Raw genomic sequence first — 20502 nt, forward strand, 5'->3', positions numbered from 1 at the left:
CGGGCCAGGGGCGGGCGTATAAAGGTGTTGGGAAGGAGGCATGAGTCACCCGAGCAGGAGGGAGGAGGGCCACGCCGGTGGGGTGAGAGCCACATCACCTCCTGCTGGTGGTGATCGTGGTGGTGGTGGTAAGCTCACCTCCACCACCGCCACCACCACCGCCTCCACCACTCCCTCCATCACCACCACCACCACCACAGAGCCCCAGAGGCGGCGGCCTCGGCGGGTGGTACAAGTGTCTGGTGATTATGAGTGGTGTCGGCGGCTTGAGTGAGGGTGTGAGGCCTTATATGGCATACTGGGCGACGCTCTGGCAGTGCCAGGGGGCACTTCCAGCTCACCCACCCACCCACCCACCGTCCCTTGCACAGCCACATACTTCGTTACGCATTATAATTACAATTATGGCCCCGAGGGGCCAGTTTACAGGGCAGCGTCCGTGCCACGGTCCTTCTGTGGGAGGTGCATACCGCTAGGAGATGGTACAGTGCTGCCCAGGGTACTGGATGCACTTGGCAGAACCATCATGAGGATAGGTTCATGTTCTCCAGTACACAGGGTTGTGTTGTGCGTTCCATCACACGTAAACATACACACTCACAAGACTACACACCAGTGGGGTGTTGCTCTGTATTTTGATGAACTGGGTAAGTTTGCTCCACTTAAGTGGGGTATTGTATCCTGTTCAGCACGACGGTACAGCCCTTGTGGACGACGGTACAGCCCTTATGCACGACGGTACAGCTCTCGAGCACAGTGCATCAAACCCAAGGGTTGCATCGCCGTGGTGCTCAAGGGCCTTACCGTCATTTTCAGGGGCCGTACCGTTGTGTTTTAGGGGGCCGTACCGTCGTGTTTTAGGGGGCCGTACCGTCGTGTTTTAGGGGGCCGTACCGTCGTGTTTTAGGCGGCCGTACCGTCGTGTTTTAGGGAGCCGTACCGTCGTTGTTCCTTAAAGGTCGTATCGTTGTACTAAAGGGTCTCACCATGCTTGTTCAGGGGCAGTATCATCGTGTTCGAGTCGTGCCGCCATGTCCAAGGTTCGTACCGTTGTGTGCTCAGGCCGTACTGTCATCCTCAAGGGTTGTAACTTCATGCTTGAGTGCTGTACCTCCGTGCTCAAGAGGTTAAACTATCGCTTCATAGATTATGATAAGTGAGGATTGTATTTGTTTAATACAACAACACACCTATATTATCAGTTTCTTTTAACTGTCACGAATGTATTATATTTTTTTTTAATAAGAATATTGTTCCAGTAAGGAAAGTTTTAAGATATATTGTGCATTTTGGTATGTCATAACTTACAGCGCAGATTGGTGGATTTCACTGTTTATGTTTAGAGGTAATAAGTAGAAAGTTTTGTGGAACACTGGCTAAAAAGTCTTAAAATACAGCCTGAGTTACGTTTAGGTTAGTTAGTGGTGAAATTTACACGAGAGAAAATGGTTAATCCAGTGATCATGGCCAACTATAGTAATTTGCCCTGCCGTTTATCATGCATTTTGAAATTTCTAAAACAGTATGGATGGAAGAGAAATTTACATGGATAGCATATTCCTTTCAGTGCTACAGATTACTTACAGTAACTTAGACGTAATTTATTCTTAAAAGGCGGTAATTAGTTGTATGTAAAGCGCCAGGGAAAGGACGTGTTTGATATCGTTGGGCGCTGATTATTTTGACAGCCGTTGTCAGACTTGTCCTTTAAATTGCCAACATTTGTTTTTGCTTTCAACCTCATCAGTGTTGAGATGGCAACGCCGGGAGGATAGGTGGGGTGGGCGTCATGACCGGATAGAGAGGAGAGGAGGAGGAATGTGTTGCTGTCACATCTCCATGAGAGACGGAGGATTTACTATTGCTTTATAGCACTGCAGTGAAGGGATTAGATGCTTCTATGAGACTTTTCTATCATGGGAGAGAATAGTTTTGTGTGTGTCTCCAGGAAGATCAGAGGGTGGAAACAAATACTATATGGAAATGAATCATTAGAAGACAGTTTGTTTCATTGGGCATTAGATATATTTTTCGACTTGAAAATATGTACAGAAAATTGGTCACGTATTTGCTATCGTGTTTCATATTGCAATTTGTAAGTTTGCGGAAGCAGGATGTCGTGTTGCGTGGGAAGAGATGGACATTTCCCCCTGTGATGTAGGTCAAGTCAGTGGTTTAAGACCCTCGGGAAAGTCTTGGTGGAGTATTCTGGGCGAGTTCTCCCACATTAGTGCATGCGAGGCGTCGACCCTGGGAAGGAAGGAGTGAGGGAGGGAGGTGCTGTGTGTAGCTTGCAGCAGCCCAGCCATCTGGGATAAGACGCACCTCACGCCTGAGTTTCAACTCTAAGGAGTTGCTCCGAAGACAAAGAGTCATTGTTATGAACAGACAGATTCCATACAAACAAAATTCGACAACAGGGCCCAGAACTACTGTACGCACTATTTGAAATCGCCGCTGAACCCGCTCAGCCGCCGACCACATTGCCAAGAAATGTGGCTCTTGACATGTTAGCCTTACGCCAGTGGCTTGATGGATCTCCTCCGTCTGTCGCATTTCATTTGCTTAACAGGGGTTCGAGGCCCGGGATGGGCGGGTGGTTCGTTCGGGGTAAAAGTCTTTAATTCCTTTAGATGTTCGGACAAGTTTTTGGTCCTCAACCCCGACTTACGGGGTGTGTTGTGTCGACACCCCAGACAGTGGTTGATGAGAGGCCCAGGGAAAACTCCCCCCCCCCCCCCCCCCCCTCTGCCATGCTCATGGCTAATTACGACATTGATTTAGGCTTACTCATCTGTTCGTGGCTCCACCTCGCTAAGGCGGGACAGGGCGAACAGGTACAAGAAAATAAAGGTATTGTCTTCATCAAATCTTCCCTCATCTTCATCATTATCTCAAGGAGATAAGGTGATATTAATCAGTGCGAGAACGAAAGAGATGGAGGTAACGGTTAACACATTACTCTCAGTGACTGGAGCCATGATGGTAGCGCCGGAGCCAGTTATGAGGTGAGAGTGATCAGCGACTGGCTTAGTCACGGAGGACTGCACGAAGGTAGGGCTCGCTCGTATCCTGTACCTCCGTCGGGTGATGGCTAGGGGGGGTCTACAAGGTCGGTCCGGTGGCTGGTCCAGCGTTCTGCTCTGTCGTTTTGGGTCTGGTGGGGAAGGGTCCCCGAGGCATGGGGTTGGACAGTAGACCTCAGAGAGCCCGCCAGCCCCTGTGGTTAGTGCGGGTCCAGCCCCGGGAGGAGCAAAAGGAGGCCGGGTGTATGGTGCGTGTTTAAGGCCTTACTGGGGTTCCTCCGGGCCTTTGCCTATAGCCCTTTGGGTATGATTGTACGACCCTTGAGAACGATTGTACGACCCTTGAGAACGATTATACGACCCTTGAGAACGACTGTACGACCCATGATGATGGCCTGGCCCTCAGGCCCACGATGTCGCACCGTCGTGCTCAAGGGTCGTATCGTTGTGCTCAAGGGTCGTCGTATCGTTGTGCTCAAGGGTCGTCGTTATCGTTGTGCTCAAGGTGTCAACCACCAGCAGGAGCAAGGTCTTTGCAGCCCCATCCCTTTCCGAAGTATCTGGGCTGCGGGCTTATAATCGCGTCCATTCATCTCAGAAAGAGCGACGTATTTTGTTTATTATTATTATTATTGGTATTATTTCCGAGGAGAAAGAAAACGGCAATAGAAAAAGTAGTGAGAAGGAGATTTCATGTTCGAGCTAAAGGTAATTACAAGGTTGAGATTGACGGGCTTAGTGTTCTGGGCGGGTTGTGCAAGTGTGTCGATTTTCTCCATGGTCGGATTTTCTGTTACACAATTCCCCGGCAGCGAAAGTTGGCGGTGGCGTCTCCTCCATCGGCTAGAGATTTATAACCCATTGGAAGGTCGTAAAGTATATCTCATGCTTTTGTAATTGTGCAGCGTGGAGAGGGAGAGTTATACTCTTGTGTGTGTTGTTATTACGTCCTTGAGCCGTACGTGGAGGGAATACTTCAGCAGCGTGGCTCCATCTGTGTGTGTGTGTGTGTGTGTGTGTGTGTGTGTGTGTGTGTGTGGGAGTAAATTGATCTGTTTGTATGGGGAAGGTGATTTACTCTATAGTGGACCCCCATCTCTTGAACATTTCGTGCTATCGTACAACTTTTCTTTAACTTCTGTATGCTGCTGTTCTACAGTGTAACCCGTATGTGTCTGGGAAGTGTAGTTTCAGATGGGTGTATTATGGTGGGATGGTGTGTGTAAGACTGAGTTAGGAGGGCGGTTGTTTAATGTGTGTATTGTTGTGTGTGGGGAGCAGATGGCATGCGTGTATCATGTGTGATGAGTAGTTGGTGTCTTGGTGAGAGGGAGTAATTGCCCATTTCGTATCGGACTGGAAATACGTTTCCGCATGTCCGTTTCACCCTTGTGTGTAGATTGTAATATTAAGCAGACCGTCTGAGTGGCACACTAGTATTTATCGACCCCTAACCAGTGGGAGATGCTTGGGTGTCAGTATGTGGTAGGGAGGCATTTTTCGGCTTTGCTAGTTTCGTTTAACTTTTTTTTTTTTTTTTACACGTGTAGCTTTGTAGCAACTTTCTGTTGCGTTGATTTTTATTCTAGCAAAAGAGAATATATATATATATATATATATATATATATATATATATATATATATATATATATATATATATATATATATATATATATATATATATATATATATATATATATATATATATTTATTTATTTATTGATCGATAGAGTAATTGTCTTACAAGGTATTAGTATAAAGATGATGTGTTTATGAAAATATTGTATTAATTAAACCGATCTGTAACCTCATGAGCAGGACCTTACAACCCTGGTTATGATGGCCTGGCCTTTGACCTGACCCTCGAAGGTTATGTCAAAGGCCAAGCCATTCATACCCAAGAACTCTACCCCTCTTGCTCAAGGGGTTGAAAGAACGTTGTTTCATAATAGTTTTCATTCATGTGCAGTGTTGAATAGCGTTATATGTTGGCAGATGTGAATAATGGATAGTCTCTTGTGAATTAAAGTAACTGGTGCTTTTATTGATAAATGTTTTATAAGTAGACTTGTGGCTGACAAGTTGACTAAATTGACTTTTATTTATTTCAGGTAAGTCAGCAGTTGGTTGTGGAGGAGCGTGTACGGCGGCGGTCTGTACGGGTGAGTAACCAGGCCACAGGGCATAAGGTGGGGGGCAGAGGGCAAGAGTATTCATCGGTAGGGGACAGAGGTGACCATCACCAGGGGCCGTAAAGCAGGGATATTCATCGACGTAAGCCCGAGGTCATGCATGGGTCAGATGGCCATCGACGGGGGCCATGAATTATGGCCATCGAAGGAGGCCATAGGTCAAGGAGCAAATATGGTCATTCGACAGGGGGCCGCTGATCTTAAGGGATCCATGGCCATCAGCGGATAAGGGGAAAAAAAATGACCGTCAGTCGGTGATGGCCAGGGAGACCGCTGTGTTTTGTAATAGAGGCCATGATACGAGTGCCCTGTGGCAATTGAGGTCGGAACCATCTCGCCCCTGGGCTGGTGGTGGCGGATGTGTTCAGCATGACCTAGTCTCCCACACAGGTACCGCGGCCGAGGATAGATATCTCCTCTCCTGATGTACCCGCGGGTGTAGCCAATTCTTCCCCTCATCTGAGTGTGGCGACTTTAACAACCCTCACCACACCGCCATGTACGATCTGAAAATGCCTCTTGGGCTCCATCACATATGTCTTAACAACCCGAGAGAGGTTCCTCTCGAAGACCAGCTTAGCACTTGGATTTGTCGCAGGTGCAGGTGGGGTCCGCCCACCGGAAGCCATTCTTCGTCAGTGACGAAGGGCAGCTAAGCCACTGGCTGGCCGGCCGTGAGTGGTGCGGAGGGTGGTGCTCGCTGTGCCTACCCAACTGTCAGGAGCGGGTAAACACCTCGTGTGAACTGGGAACTCAGAACGTGACATTTGGGAGAGGCGTGGGTGCCCCTCCATGGCAGGTGGCTCACGGTGTGTGGACTCTCGGCCATGATCCTCAAACACTGCCAGTCTTCCTGCTGTTGACGAAGGGCCGAGCTCTTCCTCGTCGGCCGGTCCCCCCGACGGAGAGCGCTGAGGCGCTGGGAGAGAAGGTTTCATGGGGATTGCCAGCCGCCGCCTGAGGCCGGGACGTGACGGATCAGTTCTGAGTGAAAATTCCCCCATAATTTCTAGGAAGGGTCCAAGGGTGTGTGGAGAAGGTGGCGCGGATTGTGCTGCGTTTCTCAAGCTGAAGATTCTCTCTCTCTCTCTCTCTCTCTCTCTCTCTCTCTCTCTCTCTCTCTCTCTCTCTCTCTCTCTCTCTCTCTCTCTCTCTCTCTCTAAGTTACGTTTGAGAGCCACGGGCGTAAGAGGGGAAAGCGTGGCTAACTCCCAATGCCTTCCAGGCGTTTCCCATTCCCTTGCATCAGTTGGTGTTGGTTACTTGGGCATGTGAGATCAACGGACTTAGCGTGATTACCTTCACTTCGCTGTAAATAGGTTTGAACCTTGCTTCAGTTTATTCCTCAGGGTGAACCATACAGGTCTCCGTCCTTGCTCATGGGTTGTCGACGGCAAGTGCGTTTGCGTGTGTTGAGGTCACTGCTGGGGATGTTCTATCGCCACCGATCGCAACACACCCAGATGATGATCTTGACGCCAGGAAGCATGATGAGCCACTCCATGCCTACAATAGTAGCTTCACTTGAGTAATGATCGATGATCTTTTCAGCCATGGTGGTGGCGATGCATTGCCTCGTCAAATATTGTTGGCGGAAGAGCGGGAGCGGGCGGGGTGGGTGGGTGGGTGGATGCGGTGTAGTATGCGTGAGAGAGGGTGTGCGACGCCCACCCCCTCCCTGTAATGGCTCAGTGTAGCTTTTACCGTGGTGGAGAGAGGACGGTGGTCTTGTCTCTCTCTCCCCAGCTTCGTCAGCCAGTGCATGGGGCGGGGGTGCGCCCGTGTAGGACGGTCAGTCACCACCATCTGGCTGTAGCCAGCTGTAGGGCGGGGGACCCTGCTGGTCGGTCAGTCAACACCCCTCTGGCTGGGAGACCCAGTTAGACTCTAGCCCCTCCACCTCGTGCTGTGTGCTAACTTGTGATGTGCTGTTGTTCACGTGCCGGGAGTACACCCAGTCTTAGAAACTGTATGGCCCATTCGGGCCCCTGGAGAGCACGACCCTCGGGAATGATGGTCTGGCCTCTGACCAGGTCCCGAGGGATGGCTGCGGTGTAGTGTGTGTATGTGTGTGTATGTGGGTAAGAGAGGGAGCAGCACCCACCCCCCGTAATAGCTGGCAGCGATGATCCGTCAAGGGTCAGGTCAAAAGCCAGATGCCATCATAGCCAAGGGTCGCACCGTCGTGCTTAGGAGGCTATTGACAGTTTATGGGCTTATATATATATATATATATATATATATATATATATATATATATATATATATATATATATATATAGATAGATAGATAGATAGATAGATAGATAGATGGATAGATGATTACTGGAAAGAATTTGTAGGGTAGATTAAGAGAAGCGAACTGTGTAGAAATTGCAGTATTCATGGCATATGCTTTGCGATACATTGCATTCCTCTGCATGGTAATGGCCCTGTAGTTCATGAATGTGTAGTTGAAGGAATGTTGAAAATGCATCTGCTCTGACAGCTGGAGTGGTCTGGTGTTGTCGTGGCCTGGAAGACGTGCCACAAGATGGTGTTCAGGGTGGCCTTTGTATGGTGACAGTGTTGGTGGTCTGTGAGGTGGTGACTGCTCGTTTGGCAGGTGTCCATCTGCGATGGTGATGGGTGTGATGGTGGTCTTTTGATTGATAGTAATGATGGTGCAGTATTTGATGGTCTCCTCATATTGTGAGTGGGAGTGATGGTGGCTTTGGTGGTGTGATGTGGTCAGGTATGGTGCTCTGGCACCTTGTTCGTTTGCCAGTGTGCTTGGTGGCGATGGTTTAATGGTAGAGTGAGAGTCGTACTGTTTGGTGTTGGTGACTTGGTAGGGTGATAATGAGGGGGGGGGGGTCTTAGGGAGTAGCGATAGTGATTATGATGCAGTTTGGTCGTGATAGTGACCTGATATGACAATGAATAATGGTGGTTTCATGAATGTATGGTGAAAGGGACGGGATATGGTATGATGGCGTTGATGGCATGGTATGGTGAAAGCTATGGTGGTATGGTATGGTAAAAGAGCCTTAAGTATCGTATGATTTTGACGTTGGTGTGGTATAATGAGATGGGAATGGGGTATTGTTTGATGCGAAGGGGTTATTGTGTAATGGGAATGGGGTATTGTGTGATGGGAAGGGGGCATTGTGTGATGAAATCCATTCCATTGATTGTCTCGGTGGTGGGTTGACTGGCAGACTGGCTGATATAACTGGTTGGGTGGGAGATTAAGTGGTCTACACCATTCGGTAATCTTCAGCAGATTTACCTCAATCTCGGTGATGAGATAAACATGTGAGCGATGTATGAGAGGTTATGGCGTGGCATCTTTCCGCCTGAGACTGCGAAGTCTTTCCTAAAAAGATATCGCCAGGACTTTACGTGTGTAGGTGTCGTCCCCTGTCATGCCAAACGTACCCCTTGGGCACCATGGTACGACTCGTGAGCACGGCACAACCCTTAGTTACTGACGACGACCTGGCCTTTGAGGGGTCATAATGCCAGGCCATCATGCCCAAGGGGTCATACCGTCGTGCCTCAAAGGACCTTACTACTGTGCTCAGAGGAGTTAAATGTAGCGTTCCAGGCTCGTACCGGAACACCACCGCTCACGCCGATATGAGCCACTGACCACCCCCCGTACTTTGGCCATTCCCAGATATAAACACCTCATTCCATTCTCCAGCGTATCGCTCATCGGGTTCCCGCCCGCTGGTTGACGCACCACGCGCTCTGCCTCCGTCAGTACGTTCGATCGGTTTTCGTCGTAGATCGGTGTAGACTTCGAGAAAGAAAATGAGGTTATATACTGGCGGTTAACAGATACGTAGAGGTAGTCAGCGTGCACGCCATCTCGCGTTGTCGAGGCCAGTCGTTGGTTACCGCAATAGGGATGGATGCCATTGACCTCCCCGTACTGCGCGCCGCGCGGCGCCGCCACCACGCGTGCGTCTGAGGTACCCTCCACACACGCGGGTGTGGTGGTGGACCCTCCCTCCCTGCTTCTGTCGCTTCTCGTGATGGCTCCAGGAGGCCTGCGCGTGTACTACCTTGCCCGTAGGTATGGTTCCAGACTCGAACCACCGAGTAAGCTCATTGTCTTAATATGGCCAGCACACATGGTATTACCTCACCTCAGCTGCACTGTGCTAGAAAGTGTGACTGGAGACCAAAATAGAATTGACCTTAAAAGTCTCAGTGGAAGGAGAGGAGTGGATTGACCGTAGGCATGTGGCTGGACGCTGCTCACGGTAGCTCTTGGATACGACGATTTAACACTTTAAGTACGATGACTTAACACCTTTAGTACGATGACTGAACACCTTGAGTACGATGACTTGGCCCCTTGAGTACGATGACCTAACCCCTTGAGTACGGTGGGAACCCCGTGACTACGATGGTAACCCCTTGCATACGGTAAATTAACCCGTACGATAATTCAACACCCTGTGCACGTCGACTCATAATGCCCTCAAGTACGATGACTTGACCCCCTTGAGTACGATGACTTGACCACCTTGAGTACGATGACTTACCACCGTGAGTATGATTTATAATTCTCCGTAAAGTACTCTGACCTCAGTCATGATACTGAAGGGGTTGGACCATTGTCCCTCAAGAGGTTTCTCTTTGACACCCAGGGGTTACGACGCCATACTGGAAGGGTTGAGCAAGGTAGGTGGTAGGTGGTGGTGTGTGGTGCAGGGGAAGGGCACATGCCAGACTCGGCCTGTTCAAGTTTCTCTGGCCTTTATAAGGTTCGCTTTCAAACGTCCGAGTTACTGGACTGCCATGGAGGAGCAACATGATCGAGGGAGGAGAGTGAGTGTGCGTCATAACGAAATTCTCCCTCTCTCGGAACGAAAGAAAATCAGGATAGGAATCTTGGATTTATCTCGGAACCGAGCAACATCAAGATGGGAATCTTGGATCTTTCTAGGAACAGAGCTTCTAAGTCAGCATAGGATCTTTGATCTGTCTCGGAACTCGATAAACCAGAGGTACCTAATGTTTACACTGGAAACAGTGATAGAAGACATATATATATATATATATATATATATATATATATATATATATATATATATATATATATATATATATATATATTGTACGGATAGTAATTCTTAGACTCCTTGAGGACAATGGTACGATCCTGGAGCGCTGCGATTCGACCTCTTGTGGACTAGGGTTCGACTTTTAGGTTTGGTGGCCTGACCCTTGTGACCTAACCCAGGGGCCTTACCGTCACGCATATGGTGGCCTGACCTTTCTGACCTAGCTGTAGAGGTCACATCGTCCGGCATTATTTCCCGATCGTCCTCTCTATAGCCTCTTTAGTCTTCGTGACGTGTGCCTGTGATAGCAGGTTTTACATCTATACACGGGTAATGCAGTTTCCTCCCAGTTTCCCCGCTTTTTACGCTCGCCAGCCAACACATGGCTGAAGTCGATCATCAAACTGTTCTTTATGTATAGAATTGAATATAACGCTCTGGTCTGTAACGCTCATGTGGCCACTCACATAGGATTACATATGTAGCCCAGCGGGGTTGAACTCCGCGTTCTCAAGTCGTGAAATGAATTATACGAATGTAAGCGCCCATCTGTATGTCTGTCTGTCTGTGTCAGGAGTTGAACTCCTTCACATTTCCAGGGCGACTGAAAGGGCGCTGGTCAGTGACCCCCCTCCTTCGGCCTCGAGTATCACAGTTGCCAAGACAAGGTCGAATGTTATGCACGCCGTCTCTCTGCCTTTTACTTTCGGTTCATATCTGTTTGTTCTGGTATCATTCCTTTAGGCTTTGGCGGTACGTCAAGTCCGCTTCTCGTTACTGTATCGTTGTTGGATCGTGACGATCGTTGTGACCCCATCGGAAGGTCAGGTCATAGGCGAGGCCGTGATAGCCAAGGGTCGCAGGTGCCGTGCTCAAGGATCGTGCCATCTTGAGTCAGGGTCATGACGTCTTGCTCAGAGGTCGTAACGTCGTGTCCGAGGGTCGTACCTTAGTGCTCAAGCGTCGTATCGTCCGTCATACTCAAGTGCCCTACCGTCATGTTCAGGAGTCGTACCGTCGTGCTCATGGTGCAAGGAGTCGAGCTGAAAGGTCGTACCGTCATTTCCAGAGTATTGTACCGTCATGAAGGGTCGTACCGTCATTCACAGAGCATTGTACCGTCATGAAGGGTCGTACCGTCATTCTCAGAGCATTGTACCGTCGGTCCAAAGGAGCTCAGGTAAAAGTATAGCGTGGTAGTGAGGGTGTTGCAAGAGCCAAGCATGAGGTGAGGGGTGGCCCTCCTGATCAGTGTTGAGGCTGTCTCGCCACAGTGGGTGCACGACACACCACACCTCCGCCACCGTCACAGGGGTCGCCCTTGGTTCCTGTGAGCTCCCGCCGACGGAAGTACTACCTACCGTGGGATGTTGTGTTCCAAGGCGAACCTGAAGCCCAGTGAAATTTGTGTCGAAACTCCCGAGTATTTCGAAGACGGCAAATTATCCATTTGGTGTAGTGGTGGATTGGTGAGTGGTGGCTATCATACTGTGCCTATATATATATATATATATATATATATATATATATATATATATATATATATATATATATATATATATATATATTTGTTTGGTGTTACCAGACTCGGCCTGCTTGTGGTTAGAGCGTCGCCGAGTGGAAAGTCACCTTCAAGCGAGGCTGCATCATTGTCAGTTGACGAAAGGGAGTACATGTGTTGTCGAGGAACTTGATGTTTGGAGGGAGTCCCCATCATGTCCATGCTTGAGGTTGCTGAGCAGCTGCTGGAGTTCCTTGATAGGGTACCTGGGATAATAATAATAATAATAATAATAATAATAATGATAATAATAATAATGATTGCTCACACTCTCAGGCACGAGTCTACGTCTTGAATGTTATAGTGTATTAAGTTTGACCTCTAATGGCAGAGGTAGATTTTCTACTTCCGGGGTATTATTTTTATTATTATTATTATTATTATTATTATTATTATTATTATTATTATTATTGTTGTTGTTGTTGTTGTTGTTGTTGTTGTTGTTGTTATTATTATTATTATTATTATTATTATTATTATTATTATTATTATTATTACAACACGTCTTTATAATGTGAACTTGAATTGTTCATTACTCAGACATGAGTTTGTCTGGCTATGTTCGACAAGGGCTTGTTTCTCAGCCCTAGTTGGGAGGGTATCTATCCCTGAGTGGTTACAGACTCATAACATGGTCCATACTTGTATGCGGTAAATATTTGCCTATATACAGGACGGCGAAACTGTGGGAGTTTCCTCTTCTTTAGATGTGTATCGGTTATCGTTGTCGACTGTGGTGCATTCACGGGCCGCTCGGGGTCGATCCCGAATAGATTCGAATCCTGGTCGCAGCAGTCGGTCCGTAGTCAACCCAGCTGTTCATCCTTTCCAAGGAGCTGGTTGAAAAATTCGGTTCCTGGATTAGGCTAGGATATATATATATATATATATATATATATATATATATATATATATATATATATATATATATATATATATATATATAAAGTTCAACGTGCACCTCTTAGCTCGTTTTGAAAAATGATTATTAGTGAAGAGATCTTGGCTGATTTGTGTCGTATGTAGGTACGCGGTGACATTAACTCCTTGACCTTGGGGTTACGAACCTTTTGAGTTCGAAGGCCTCACCCTGACCCGACCAGTATGGATCGGATCTGAAGGTTGACGCCATCAATACCCAAGGCTTGCACCGCACTGGTTGGGGTTAAAGGTTTAAGATTGCATCTAATGCTGCCACCATCTTCATAGGTTGTCAAATAAATGTCGGCTCTAGGAGGGGACGCTGTCGCCTCCCCGGGCCTCCACCACTTTCTAAAGAACGTGACAGTCATAAATCTTCAGCTCGCCTGCCTCCCTGGTTTATACGTTCCGCCTCTCCTGTATTACAGCCAGTGGACCGTGGGGCTGGTGAGGGTGACTGGACGGTAGTATGGTCGGACGCTTGGCAAGGAGCTGGCTCGCTCCCTTCTGGTAACGACACGGCTTTTTGTCTGGGCGACGCTTGTATTGTCGCCACGTACGGGGACGGTTGGGGTCCCTACAACTTAACGTCCATCACCTGGTCTTCCTCACCTGTTGAAGCGGGCCTGGCTAGCCAACCTCAGCGCCTCTCTATCCCTGTGGACGGAGGGTGACGCTCCCTGTATTTCCATCCGTAAACCCATCCTTCATCCACAGGACGACAGGGGTGATATATATATATATATCCGTGGTATAGGGCTGGTCGCTTTTCAGAAGGTATCGTGGGGGAAATGGGTGACGGAGGGAGGAAAAGATGCAAATGCGTGACTGTGGTTGGAGGAGGGAGTGAGGCAGCGAGTGAGGGAGTGTGGTGAGGGATAATGAGGCTCCCATCCGCGCCATCTGGCGCTGCAGCGGTACACCTGGGACACTTGACACCAACTGGTACAGCGGAATATATATATATATATATATATATATATATATATATATATATATATATATATATATATATATATATATATAGTTACTAATGATAATCATAGTAGTGATAATTTAAATGATAATAAAACATTTTTCTTCGTGTTTCTTGTTGGTGCCGTACGTGTCCATCTCCGTCTCTTCCTTCTTCTCGTCTGAGCCAAAACTTTCTTATTTGTAAAGTTTCCACCATGAATCTTGCACCATGGTAAAGGTCAAAGGTGTATCCATTTTACGACACTTTCTTTTATCTGGATCATATTGTGTATTTATCTTATTCGGTCACTGACCTTGGGTTTTATGATCAAGGTAAGATATGCACGAAAACTTTCTCTGTGTGTGCAACTTGACACTCGTAAGATTCATTTAAAGCCACTGTGTCACAGTTCATGATTAAGGCGTAGTGACCTTGAACTTTGTGGTGACCTTGAGCTCTACGGTCGAGTATGTGCGGATAAAACTTACGAAGTCTCGACCCGGGTTTATTCTTGGTCGCGACGGTTGTGACAACATTGTCAGTATTGCAGCATAGCTCTCTTAATTCATTTTGTGTATCTTGCACGCTCATATCGGTTTCAAATATTTGTCATATATATATATATATATATATATATATATATATATATATATATATATATATATATATATATATATATTTATTTCCCCTTACTATTCGCCATTTCCCGCATTAGCGAGGTAGCGTTAAGAACAGAGGACTGAGCCTTTGAGGGAAACTCCTCACTTGGTCCCCTTCTCTGTTTTGGAAAATTAAAAAACGAGAGGGGAGGATTTTCAGCCTCCCGCTCCCTCCCCTTTTAGTCGCCTTCTACGACACGCAGGGAATACGTGGAAAGTATTCTTTCTCCCTTATCCCAAGGGATATATATATATATATATATATATATATATATATATATATATATATATATATATATATATATATATATTATTTTGCTGTCGCTGTCTCCCGCGTTAGCGAGATAGCGCAAGGAAACACGAAAGAATGGCCCAACCCACCCACATACGCATGTATATACATACACGTCCACACATGCTACACGTCCACACATGCAAAGATACATACCTATACATCTCAACGTATACGTATATATACACACAGACATATACATGTATACACATGTACATAATTCATAGTCTGCCCTTATTAATTCCCATCGTACATTATCTTGTTTTAACGGTTGTGTTTTAAGGTCAGTGTTAGATATCTGTCATCATCATCGCTCGTATAACTGATCACTATACTTGAAGCCATACTGGCGGTGCTTCATGAGGGGCAGGCCTTCATTCTTCTGTCATTTGAGACTAATTGCCTGACTCCAGTTGGTGTCATTATCTTGTTCTCGTACCTCACGTCGTCACCTGCGATTCTCTCCGTTTGTACATACGACCATCATTTCCATCTTGTCTTTTGTGATGATCTTCCTCCTACAAGGGATTTTTTTTTTTTCGTGTTGATGGTTCCTGCATTTAGTGCGTCTACCCTGTACTCCCAGGGACAAGTGCAGTACATTGCCTTCTTTGGATTAACGTTTTCGTGGGGGTTAATTGATCTGTGTATCTCGTAAATATAAGGTTTACTGTTGTCTTATTCGTAAATGATTTTGGTTAATATATATATATATATATATATATATATATATATATATATATATATATATATATATATATATATATATATATATATATGAGAGAGAGAGAGAGAGAGAGAGAGAGAGAGAGAGAGAGAGAGAGAGAGAGTTAATGTTCCATATTACCCAGACTGGTTGTGGGCAAAGTCAGTTGGCTGTAGGGCAGGCAGGAGCCTGGCCCAGACTGTGGCTGGCTTTTACTCGAGTTCCTTGACGTAGCTGAACGTGGCCACGGTCGCTGCTGGTGCTCCTGGCTCACCCTCAGGTCCGTAGCTCAACCTGTAGTGATGAGTTTTCTTCCGTCGCTTTAGGTGTTAAAACTTCTTGAGCACGTCAGTACTCCCCCTGAGCATTATAGTGTTACAGAGTCAGGTCATAGGCCAAGGTATCTATACCCAAGGGTTATATTGTTGTCCTCGAGGGTCGTACCATCGTGTTCCGGAGTCGCACCGACGTGATCAAGGGATTAAACGCTTCCCGACAGTAAGTTATCGACGTAGGAAGCTTTTAACGTACATTGCATAGGCCATGTTGCGTATATTCATTGGGGTTACCGCCCTTGGTGATGTCGATAGTTCTCTCTTCGCATTTGTTAAGGTCGCTCCGTCGACGTCTCGTAGGACAGACAAACAACACAATCGAATTCTTTAGCTTAGTCTTTATTAATCGTTTTTTTCGTCAGTACGACTCGCTGTTTAGTGATCTAATGGAAAAATAAGCAATGCTACATACCTTCCACATCTAAGGGCGCCGCCGTGGAAAAAGAGTGGTGTTAGTGTCGTAAGAATATGTCAGCGAACTAGGAAGTAAGGCGAATCACCGAACACGGGAAAGTTATCGCAGTGAATCGGTAATTTTTTCTTGTCGCTTTCACTCACACCCCAGGTGTTTGTTGTCACCCTGATCGTTGTAGCTGTCGAATGGCCGTCGATACTACTACAGAGAGGCGTTTAAGTAACTGGGAAACGTTTTTGTGCTGTAATACGTTGTTCCCAGAATGATGGCGCAGGAAAGAAAACAAACGCTTTTGATCTCACTTTCAAACGTATCCATTGAGAGATGTGAAGCTTGAAAGTCGTGAGAAAAGATCCGCTCTTAATCGGGTCCATCAGGCCTCTGTAGCATTCCGGAGTTGTTTGAGGCTGAGAAGCTGGTGCTAACTCGTAGAGACAATAAGGAAGAGTTTACAAAGAGGCTGGGAGGTGGCGAGCGCGGGAAAAGTGGGGCGCCTCCGCTGACGCCTACTATCACCGGCTGGGACGCTTGGCTCACCGGGAGACTGTTGTTCTCTCAGCGGTAACCCCCAAGGAAAATAACTCGGCTGAAATTTGTGCTTGTCACACTTACACTGCTCGGGTAACGACTTGGAAATTGTGCTTCTCCGGGAATGACTTCTGTGTTTCTGTTCCATGAGTTAAGAAGAGAATTGTCCTTGTATTAAGGGTACCTCTTTTGAGGTTTGGTTTCGATGGCCTAGTGGTCTCCGTATGTAAGACAGAGTTAGTTCCTTAGTATGCTTTTGTATGCTCATGGACGATAATCAGTTATTGTTATCGTCAATATAACTGTAAGCTGGAAGGCTTTCAATGTGCTCGGTCGGTCGGGCGTGGGTGTCGGAGTAGCAGTAAGCAAACGCTGAGGGCATGACGGTGATATAAAAACTTTCCAGAGATGATCCTTGATCGTCATCAGTAGCGTGTGTGTGTGTGTGCTTTGTGTCTCTGGTAGTATTTGTGTTGTAGAGACACCGTAAGGGAAATGGTAACAAGAGTGGAAGTGCAAATGTTATAATACTCATGTATGAGATGTGCCTGGTATAGTACCTTTTGGGAACTGTTGATAAGACCCCCACTTTGCAAGGGGTGGTGCCGTGTACGTCTCTGGAAAGGATTATGGCACTGAAAGGGATGTACGTTATACTTCTCTGGAAGTATTAAAGTTATAAGACTTGCCGGAATGGATGTGCTCAATACCTTTCGGGAAGTAATGTTATAAGAATCACCGCATGGAATGTTTGTTTTGTGCCTCTCTGGCAATGCTGGTGTTGGAAGACTTACCACAAGGAGTGTGTTCCTTGTTGCCCTCGGGAAATAATGGTGTTATAAGATTAACCGCAAGGGTGCGTCCTTTGAGCCTCTCAGAAAATTGTAAGACTTATGGCGGGGATAAACCCTGTCTGTACCTATGTGGATCTTTTGCCGTGTTATGATTTAGTGTTTGTCTTCCCCGAGCTTTTCTGGTGTGAAGAAACGTGCTAATCCAATCCTGTTCATGGTTAGTGGGTCATGCAAATATCGTGTACAGGGTGGAGGGTTTCTGTGTGGGTGTTGAGCCTGATTTGACGTGGTCATTATATGAAGATACGAGTTTTAACCTCTTGAGCAAGACTCTTCGATCCCCAGGCACAATGGTACAACAGTTTAGGATGACTGCTTGCCCAATGACCTGACCCTTTAAGGGCCTTATCGTTGTGCTTGGACGTTGCACCGGGATCTTGCCATTGTGCTAAAGGGGTTAACACGGACTTAGATATTTTTCTTTTTTAGAAACAGTGTTATTAAGATTATATTGGCACTCTTGTGCACAAGTCGGAAAGCGTTTTGCACTGAAAATGTAGGTAAAAGTTTGTTCATAGTGGCATGGTGTTTTGGTTTCTGAGATGTAAACTTCATTGATTTACCGTAACAGAAGCCATGGCTTGTGTACTGTTTGTATGCTTATACTGGCGTGGTATTTTGCTCTGTTGAAAAGTGTCAAGTTAATTTACTGTGATAAAATCCTTGGTGTAGAGGCTAACATAAGAAGTGATATTCGACATTACTCAAAAAAGACAAAAAAAGACTATTTACGAACGATACGTGATACAACTGATGATAGTGGTGTAAATTTTAGCCACAAGTTACAAGCGTAAAACTGCTTGAACAGTGGTAGACGTGCGAGTTAACACCTGTGGAAGTGAAAAGACTTATAGTTGGCGTAAAGCATAGCACGGGTCTTGGGCCTGGATACACACAGTGGTGTATCAGCAGTAGGTTATCTTTAGCTGGACTCCGGCAACATGGGCACCATGGAAGATCCTGCCTCGGTAAGTTGTAAGAATAGGCATTTATTGTCATAGCTTTGATTTTTTTATATATATTTTTATACCACCCAATAGATTTTTTTTTCAAAATTTCAAAGTAGACTTTTGCCATCATTTTCTGTTTCCTACCATGAAACTTTTATCACACTTCCCAGAAATCCATTACTAAGCATTTGGTCTCATGATTTTCAAAAACTATACTTTTGCTATTATTTTCTGTTATGTATATAATAGGTGTTACCCATCGCCCTATCATAATTGTGCCCTCTACTTTTGTTATTTAATTTCTCAATATCCCATTGTGGAGATTGTGTTTTACTTATGATCGGTATATATACATACCAGCAGTTTCCTTTATTTTTCTGTATATCTGTTTAGGCTTTCTTCTCAGGGATGCATAACACAAATATTGATTCAATATACTGCAGGTGTGCTTTGTTAAGTTTGGTGATACCGGTGTGTTGCTTCTTAATGATTTCCTTTCATTTTCAGCTTATTAGTTGTAGGCAATTATAGGAGTAACTTGCACATATTGTTTTCCTTTTATGTATTTGAGTTTAGAATAATCTGTACAGGTAAGTTCTACATGAAAGTTATCGTCGCAGTCTGAAAACACGTGCTATTTTATACAAGTTTAGCTCTGATATCCTTTTAAGGTGGGAGAGCAAGTCTTCATTGACAGCGTTTTTCAAAGAGGAATATCGTCTTACGAAGTTGGAATGTGTAAGGAAGGGTCTTGAGCATCGAAATGCAGAAAAGGAAGACCTTGAGATATTCACTCCCCATCCGAAGTCTTTAAGTTTCTGTCTCGTTTTCTTGAACATTATTTTTCTCCTCATTTTATATCAGCTTCAAATTTCAGTTAATGTTCTGCCTGGACTATGATGACATTTATTGTACTTATGACTTATGTCAGTTAGGGGCTCGGAACGATTTACCTAAATGTATGTAGTTCTAACTTAACCTTATGATAAAAGAATTTGAAGTACATTTCATAATATTAAGGCTGTTGTGACTGAGGGTGTCTGCAGGCAGACCTGGTACAGGTCCCAGTTTCTCTAGCCTCTGGATCTGGTCGAGTTCATGGGAGATCATGCAAAGCTTGTTTAGGGTAGGTTCTTAGAATATAATCTAGGTGGAGTTAGGAGGTCCTTAGGCTGGTTTTAGATTACATCCTTTGTCAAATACGTAGGTTAAGTTAGGTCCTTAGGTTCTTCTTTGGTAATTCCAAAGATTAAGTTCCAACCTCTGATTAGATATCTATGTTAGGTAATTATGTTATTTAAGATTCTTGTTTGGTATATACCTAGGTTAGATTCTTTCATTTAGATCGTTGGCTAAGAAAAGTTGAAAGTTTCTTGGTTAGATCAGTAGTTTATGTTGTTGGTTATGTTCATAGTTTAAGGTCCATATGTCAGGCTAGACTACAAGTCTGGCACCAGTGTTAAGTCCTATGGTTTTGATTAGGTCCATAAATAGCTTGACACACACTCACTCAAAATCTTTTACACTGCATCCTTCCTCCTCCAATTTGGTCTCTCACTTCTCCTCATTCCCTCTACCTCTGACACATATATCCTCTTTGTCAATCTTTCCTCACTCATTCTCTCCATGTGACCAAATCATTTCAATACACCCTCTTCTGCTCTCTCAACCACACTCTTTTTATTAACACACATCTCTCTTACCCTCTCATTACTTACTCGATCAAACCACCTCACACCACAAATTGCTCTCGAACACCTCATTTCCAACACATCCACCCTCCTCCGCACAACCCCGTCTATAGTAGCACATGCCTCGCAACCATATAACATTGTTGGAACCACTATTCCTTCAAACATACCCATTTTTGCTGTCCGAGATAACATTCTCGCCACATTCTTCAACACTCCTAGAACCTTTGCCCCCTCTCTCACCCTGTGACTCACTTCTGCTTCCACGGTTCCACCCGCTGCTAAATCCACTCCCATATATCTAACCTTACTTCCTCTGGTTTTTCTCCATTCAAACTTACCTTCCAATTAACT

General features: G+C 45.7%; 1 protein-coding gene across 12 annotated transcripts in view; it reads left to right on the plus strand.

Annotated features, from left to right (window-relative positions):
* The window catches only part of LOC139751258 (WD repeat-containing protein 47), a 184781-nt gene that overhangs the window by 138289 nt on the left and 25990 nt on the right, over nucleotides 1–20502 (plus strand). For 10 of the 12 annotated variants that reach the window (XM_071666536.1, XM_071666538.1, XM_071666533.1 and 7 more), the window contains one exon: nucleotides 5138–5188. The exons of the other annotated variants lie outside the window; for them this stretch is intronic. In XM_071666536.1, the coding sequence (XP_071522637.1) occupies nucleotides 5138–5188 (51 nt within the window). The remainder of the gene's footprint in view (nucleotides 1–5137; nucleotides 5189–20502) is intronic. 12 annotated transcript variants of the gene reach the window in all.

Source organism: Panulirus ornatus, chromosome 11 (assembly GCF_036320965.1).
Source record: "Panulirus ornatus isolate Po-2019 chromosome 11, ASM3632096v1, whole genome shotgun sequence".
In the NCBI taxonomy this organism is placed as follows: domain Eukaryota; kingdom Metazoa; phylum Arthropoda; class Malacostraca; order Decapoda; family Palinuridae; genus Panulirus; species Panulirus ornatus.